Genomic DNA, 7997 nt, shown 5'->3' with positions numbered 1-7997 from the left:
CTGCTCCAGCTGTGGTTTCTCTCTAAATGTGCGGAAACATCTGACATTTTCTCAGTGACCCTTGCAAAAAGAAGGGCATTTTAAAACAATATTAAAAAACACATTCAATAAAACTGACAAATCTGTGCTTGATGCGAACAGCACTATATGTGTATTCTCAATACACTGTATTCTCTGTATGTATTTCACAGGGTGAAATTTGGCACTTGGCTGTACAGTAGATTAGCTCATATGTTAGATATCTGTTAAGGCACAATTTAATAATAATAATATAGTATAAAGAATGAATGGGTGGAAACGCTGCTCTCCTCGGCAAGTGTGAAATGAATCGATTTGCCACAATAAAACATTTATTTTATTAATACAAATTACTTTAGAAATACACAATTATTTTAATTCCGTTTCATAATCTGAAAACATCTCAAAGTTTACAATGATGAACAAAACAACAGCGGTAATAAAGTACTAAAATAAAGAAACCAACACGGCCAGAGAAATATTACACAACCTTTCAGATTTATGTTGCTTCATTTTACTTTGGAATGGTATAGTTGACGACTTTTCATTTGTATTTTTCAATAAAACCCCATGCAGCAGACAGTCTTTTGTCACGTTTGTCACAGTTTCTTTTTCATCGCAACAAAGATGTGTTGATTTTAAAGTACCATGTGTATGTCTAAGTGTGAAAGGGCAGTATAAAAATATTAACAGTCAAAGTCTGCACGTCCTTCTCTCTTCAGTACTCTTCTTTGATATTCATTGGCATAGGCGGTGACACCAGGCCACCGCTGCTGCTGGTGACCATGGACATATTGCCTGGGAGAGATGATCCAGGTGGGGTTGGTGTGGTTGTGGACGCTGGCTGAGGCTGTTGCATCTTCTTTTTATTGACTTTCCTCTCTTTAGCACGCCGGTTCTGGAACCAGATCTTCACCTGTCAACAACATGCCATGAGTCATACTGGAAAAAAAAAATTCCCTCGAGAGTTATTGAGGTAAAAGTTGTTTTCTTCTATATCTGACATATTAGCAGTGTTGGGGAAAATTACGTTTTTAAAGGGGACCTATTATGCAAAATTGACTTCTATATTGTTTTTGAACATATTTATGTGTCCGCACCATCCTATTGTGGTAAAAATTCATTCACTGTTTGTTATTTTTTCCCATAAATCTGAAAAAGTGTCTCAAAATGAGCCGTTCAGGAATGTGCTCCAATATGACGTCACAATGGAACAAGCCCCGCCCACGATTGCAGACAGACTCCGCCCTATTAGCTTAGCTCCGCCCCTCAGTGAGCGGTACACAGTCCGCCGTGTATATCTCCTCACCAGAGCATTTAACAGCAGCATTCAAGTAAGAAATATAATCCTATTAAAGCTACTAAAGTTATTCAGTCAAGAGCAGTGAGTGATTTTCTGTTTTTCTTTTGTTTGAGTCAAATTAACATCAAATATGTGTATATTACGCTGCTTTTACTTTAATACACAGATCTAATATACACATGTGATTTATTCCCCTGCTGTTTACGCTCATTGACACAACCAACTGTGCTTTTGTGAACTCTGTGTGTTTTTGACAGTTTAAACGCAATAGAGAAATTAGTTTAATCCTCACGGGACGTGCCATCTGACAGCCTGCTTCGGATGGACTTATACATTCAAAAAAACATATTAGTTTAAACTGATATGGCTTTAAAACGCAAATAATACCTTTCATGATGATGAAGTATTGCAATGTCAGGTGAGCATGACCACGAGAGAGCTGATAATCAAAACCAAACAGATGTTTTGTTTTTAAATACAAGGAAAGCAAAAAGTAAATTCAGTATCTCTGTGCTCTTTCAGCTCATAAGAAAAAACAATCCAAGGCACCCAAAAGTCTGAAAGTAAAATGCTTTTTTATATTTTTCTAAAAACAAATTGAGTGCCTTGGATTGTTTTTTTCTTATGAGATGTTTTGTTTTGTTTAGTTTTTTCGCAGAGTATCAGAGTCACTGTACAGGCTCCGCCCTCTTCTGGAAAGTGGGCGGGGAGAAGTAGCTCATTTGCATTTAAAGATACATGCACGAAAACAGCATGTTTTTCCTTCCACTCAAAAATAGGAATTTACATTACATCTGTGGGGCATTTTGAGCTGAAACTTCACAGACACACTCTGGGGACACCTGAGGCTTATATTACATCTTGTAAAAAGGGGCATAATAGGTCTCCTTTAAAAGTAATGCGTTACAATATTGAATTACTCCCTAAAAAAGTAACTTATTGCTTTAGTTGCTTTTTATGGAATGGAATGCGTTATGTTAGTTTTGTATTACTTTTTTCTCACCTGGACTGGGCTTGTATTTTTCAAATACAAAAAAACAACAACAACAGTTCTATTTTTGGCAAATGTAAGGCCAAAAGTGAAATGAATAAGCCTCATGCTGAAGGAAATGCATGCAGAGGGCGCAGCTCAAACAAACCCTTCAGCTGTGCTGCCATTTTAACCCGATCTCACAGGAAGACAAAAGTATTGTACGAGGTGGTGATTTCGTATAAATTCTAACTATGTGTTTTAAAAAAGTCATTATGCAGGACCACCCATAACCCCGCCCCTAAACATACCCGTCACTGGGGTGACAAACAGATCATACGCAAACGTACGAATGAGACTGTACAAATTCATACAAATTAGCCACCAATTCGCCAAAACGCAAAATAGTTACGAATTGCTGTGAGATTGTTTTGGCCATTCTGGGGTGCGTTTCCCAAAAGCATCGTTAGCCAACTATGGTCGCAAGTTCCGTCGTTATCAACATAGTTCAACGATTTGGTGTTTCCCGAAACCATCGTTCCAACGAACGTTCGCAAACAGCATCGCAAACTTGTGTGGTTGGAACGACAGCGAAGCATAGTTTCTAGTTTACATGAGATGTAGACTGAATAAATCCTTGTCTTAAGCAAAATAACCAAGCTGACATTCAGTACAACCCGTGTTATTTACTTAGAATACATACAAATGTAATTTACGTCTTTTAGTTTGTCAAGAGATTTAAAGCACCGTTTTTGAAGACTGCGCATGTGCGAACGTGCTCTACTATGTAAGAAAGAGCCAAATATTGAGTCTATTAAAGCAAAATAACTGAGAAAAATTAGAAATGGTCTTCAGATGCCATGTCTGTAACTTATATGACAAAATCTAGCCTTAATTCGATCTCAATCAGATTAATTAAAATAAGTTATTAGTCCACCACGTGCGAGACGTCATAAACCAACGTGGTTGCACGACACCTTGCGACATATGGTTTCGGGAAACAGTCGTGACTAGCTAGTTGATTTCTCCAACGATGCATCGTACTATGGTAGTTAAGCTGCGAGCTATATAGTTGTATGGGAAACGCACCCCAGGATCGCAAAAGAATAGGACAAGTTCATCACTCTTACTTCAGCAATAAAAACAAACATGAAACTAAAGTCATTTTTGCTTATTAGTATGGTTGAACTGGATCGTCGAAGGTCATCAGCAAAGACATTTAGTCAATAAAGTGAGATTAAATACATAAAGGCCCGGTTTCACAGACAGGGCTTAGACTAAGCCAGGATTAGACCATAGATCAATTAGGACATTTAAGTAATTTTTATAAACATGCTTAGAAAAAAACATTACCGATGTGCATCTTAAAACTAAAAAAGCACTGATATATTTTTAAGATCAGTCAGTGCAAGTTTATTTCAGTGGAAACAGCTCAGACTTACATTTTAGTCTAGGACTAGTCTTAAGCCCTGTCTGTGAAACCAGGGGTAAGTATATTTGTATTATTGAACATTTATGTTTACATATTATATTCACATATTATGTGAATCACATTTTCCAGATTCACATATTTAGTGTTTGCATTTCATATTGTTATATTGAGCAATACTGAATCTTTTTTTGTGCAAGCGAGATTAATAATTGTCTGCTCACATTTAATCAATAAAGTGAGATTAAATAAAGTATATTTGTATTATTTAACATTTATTTATTACACATTTGTGTAATATTCAGTGTTTGCATTTCACTGTATTTGTTCATTTTGAAGAATACTGAATCTGTTTTTGTGCAAGTGAGATAAATAATAATCTGTTAATATTTTAGTCAATAAAGTGAGATTAAATACATAAATTATATTTGTATTATTTAACATTAAATTATTCAAGATTTACATAATATTTCATATTGTTTTTTTATTCATTTTGAAGAATACTGAATCTATTTTTGTGCAAGTGAGATGAGTCTCAGCATGGGACGGGAGAGCTGTCAGTCAATGCATGGGAACACAAAGTAACTTGCACTTATTTGAAAAAGTAAATAAAGTTAATAAATAAAAAGTAATGTTACTTTGCTAGTTAATTGAAAAAGTAATCTGATTACTTGTAATGCGTTACCCCCAACACTGCATATGAGTAATCATAAACTCGTTAGGTATGCATGATTAGGCTAAGATTATGATATCATATTTGTGTAATGACTGTATGAAAGCAGCTGACCTGTCTCTCTGACAGACTGAGTGTTGTCGCCAGCTCTGCTTTTCTTCTTATTGTGATGTAACGACTGTAATGAAACTCTTTCTCCAACTCCAGACGCTGATGGTCCGTGTACACTACCCGGTATTTGTCTTTTGTTCTGGTCTTTCCTCCTAAAAGAAAAACACCACAGCAAATTCATTATTAACTAATAATCGAGTGAAAATGTAAACACAAAACTGTAAATCAGTCCCTTTAAGAATTCATTCTACACGTCTCTTTGATGAATCTTTTTCCACTTCACATAATTGAAGAATATTTTTTCTATGGCAATTCAATGTAAATCTGGTTCCTTCCAAGGCTTTTCTCTCGTAAACATCGCGTGGCGTTCACGAGGGATGATTTGAAACAATAAGTGAGAAATGCTAAACAAATCAAACTGACTATAATTAATGATAATGTGATAAAAATAAAGGGTCTTTTTGAGTTAATGCAGTAATGTGTTTATCTTCTCTATTAAAAAGTAACTATGGGAACATAGTGTTTGCTCCCTTAATCAAGCCAATCGTTAAGAGCACACATATATAAAACACCAAGATGTCCATGTTATAAAGGTCTTTGGAATCGTGTCTCTATATTTCAAACTTAGTTTACCCTGTCAGTGGCAAGAGGGGACTTAAGTGGCCGGCAGGTTAAATATTAAAACACACACACGGCGAAGGGAAGGACGCCGCCTGTCTAGGGCAACAGACACACAGGGAGGAACTCCAGATAATTAGCTTCTCATCCATATAGCATCTTCACCCAAAATCTCACCAGAGACCATAATCTCTAGTTATCATTAACTCAGCCGAGCAACTCTTACAATCCTCCATTTTAAAGCCAGTTATTTCACTGTGATGTATAAAACTGAGGACGTTAATGAGCTAATAATACTTCATTTGTGCTTGGTTGGCTCCAGACTTTTGACAGTTCGTTTACTGAGATGTATGTTAATGTTTAGTGATTAAAAGTACTGTCTTGAGGAATTGCCTCAAGATTCTAGTTTTATGGCATATGCATTTTTTCATATTATAGACTGTGAGTGAAATAGTGTTCACACGGACATTACCACCCAGTATATGTCCAACTAAATGTACGACTTTTCCCCATCTTTTCTATGATGTTATGGCATGGAATTAATTAATGAGAGTCATTGTTGGTCCCTAAAGTTTCCTGAAATATCAAAGTTATTACTGCATATACTTTCCCATCGGATGGAAATATTAGGTCCAACTGTACATGTAAACATATTAAATGTTCTCAATTCATTTTTTTATAATCCACCGAGATCCGCCGAATTTAAGTTTAAGCAATTGATCTAAGTGTTGACATAATCTCATTAATTATTACACGACTATCTTTTTATTTATTTTTATTTACTGCTTTTTCTCGGTTTATTTAAAAAAAATCCTTACTGCTATTTCAGGTAGGCTTACACTTTATTTTACAGTTTCATTGTTACACACGTTACATTTAGTTACTGTAGTAATAACAATAAATTATGCATAATTACATGCAACTAACCCTAAACCAAATCCTAATCCTAACCATATAGTAAGTATATGTAACTAATTATTATTACTCAGTACTTAAATGTATAATTACACTGTAACACGGACACCTTAAAATAAAGGGTTACACTTTATTTTAAGGTGTCTTTGTTGCACTTTAATTACAAGTAATATTAAGTAACTACTACATGTACTTACTATATGGTTAGGATTAGGGATTGTTGCATGTAATTATACATATTTTTTTAGTAATTACTAGTAACTGCATGTAATGTAACAATGACACTGTGAAATAAAGTGTTACAAAATAAAGTGTAACCCTATTTTAGTATGTTGTTAATTACACGTGCGCATCCGTGTATTCAACAGACTTCTCGGCATCCAGGCATAAAAAAGAACAAAGAGTGACATCAAAGCAAAGGGACTCACACACACACACACACACACACACACACACACACACACACACACACATCTCTATTAGCATGACAAACGCGTGAATGCAGAGGAGTTTTGTCAGCTGTAAAACTGTGGCCGTGGCGCCGAGCTCACCAGTTTCGACGTTACATATGGCATATAGGCTGTAATTGAACTTATTTAAAGTGGCTTTTTTGCGAACCCGATAGTCATGTCAACACGATCTCATGAAAATGCGTATCTATTTTACGAATTGTATTTATCGTGCAATTTATACGCAACCAATAGTTTTTACGTGCATATGATACGCCCTGTAAACCCCTTGGGTAGGATTAGTGGTGTGGAGTGTGCGTACACACGCCATAAAGTGCGTATCATATGCACGTAAAATGCTTTTTTTGCGTATAAATTGCATGATACATACAATTCGTGCTATGGGTTATGCGTCTCGATGATGATAATAATAATAATCATCACTGACTTATACTTTTTAAAGTGCTATAATTGCATTCAGATTTGAAGTGCACCTGAGTTTGACGGGGGCGCGCTCCGACGCATCCAGTCGTACGGGTTCCGTCTCTGCGAGTTCGGCGACAGCTGACCGGCGGATGAGTTTATGGACGATGGGAGAAGGCCCGACGCTTGGACAGATGAAAACTCCGGAGGACTGAAGCCCAGCTGACCGGTGCCCGAAGCCGAAGGTCCGGTTCCTGGGCCATAAGGTGTCCATTCCTCTCTCTGAGGAGGGTACGCGGGGTTCCAGGCTCCGGTTTGGCTGTGAGGGTCGTTGGTAATCCCAGGGACGTGATGGTATCCAGTGAAGTCCGGATACTGTGGAGGTGCGGTTACAAAATTCTGAGGGTTCAGGTTTAGGCTTGGGTGTCTCATGGAATTTGGGTACATGCTGGTGTCCTTCTCTAAGAGGTAACTCACATACATTTTCCCGCCTGAAGACTCCAGTGCATAATATGCACCCGCACGATTGATCTTGGCTCCTCAGACCCAGGTTTCCCTATAACCTGACGGTTCGTCTACCTGGACAGATTCTCTGAACCCTTCTGCCTCAGTGCCTGCTAAAGGTTGCGAGGCTGACGTCACGTTTATGATCCCGATCATCACCCTCCCACGGTATCGAAACACAGCGGCGCATGAAAGAATGCAATGAGTTATTATATAATTATCCACTGCAAACATGTTTGTTGGCTAATTTTTAGGAAAATGTAAAAATGCTACCATAAAAGATGTCATTGCATTTAAAGGCCTACATGTAGCCTCGATTAAGTTTAAAAGTAAAATGTGGTTTATCTTATAACTTACGGATAAAATTATATTTAACAAGAAAGTATCACTATATTTGTAAGATACATTATTGTTAAAAACAAGTAAAAGGGTCAACTTATAGGGAAAGAAGCATTCACGAAATTCGCATCAATAGCCTATATATAGCCTATATATTTTAAAAAAAAAAAAGTTATTCTATGCTTGTTTTTATATATTGTGTTTGTTGGCTATTGTTTTTAGTTTAGTGTCGCTTGTGCTCAGTC

At 36.8% G+C, this 7997-nt stretch overlaps 1 protein-coding gene across 1 annotated transcript; it reads right to left on the bottom strand.

The window, feature by feature from the left end:
- Positions 1 to 338: 338 nt before the first annotated feature.
- On the bottom strand, positions 339 to 7581 carry cdx1b (caudal type homeobox 1 b). The gene is made up of 3 exons (XM_079898365.1): positions 6981 to 7581; positions 4508 to 4656; positions 339 to 934 (listed from the first exon to the last, which is right to left on the bottom strand). The coding sequence occupies exons 1-3, from the start codon at positions 7390 to 7392 to the stop codon at positions 737 to 739; spliced, it is 759 nt and encodes a 252-aa protein (XP_079754491.1). The 5' UTR covers positions 7393 to 7581; the 3' UTR covers positions 339 to 736.
- Between the last annotated feature and the right edge of the window lie 416 nt (positions 7582 to 7997).

Source organism: Squalius cephalus (genome assembly GCF_949319135.1).
Source record: "Squalius cephalus genome assembly, chromosome: 17".
Lineage (NCBI taxonomy): Eukaryota > Metazoa > Chordata > Actinopteri > Cypriniformes > Leuciscidae > Squalius > Squalius cephalus.
Note: the sequence above shows the minus strand (reverse complement) of the source record. Positions and strands in the feature narration are given on the sequence as shown.

Bases quoted from the DNA above. Each gene is read 5' to 3' on its own strand.
- cdx1b (XM_079898365.1), bottom strand. From the start codon at position 7,392: ATGTATGTGAGTTACCTCTTAGAGAAGGACACCAGCATGTACCCAAAT. The intron at 4,657-6,980 runs GTGCACTTCAAA...TTTTTCTTTTAG, and splicing joins CGCGCCCCCGTCAAACTCAG to GAGGAAAGACCAGAACAAAA. The intron at 935-4,507 runs GTCAGCTGCTTT...TGTTGTTGACAG, and splicing joins TCAGTCTGTCAGAGAGACAG to GTGAAGATCTGGTTCCAGAA.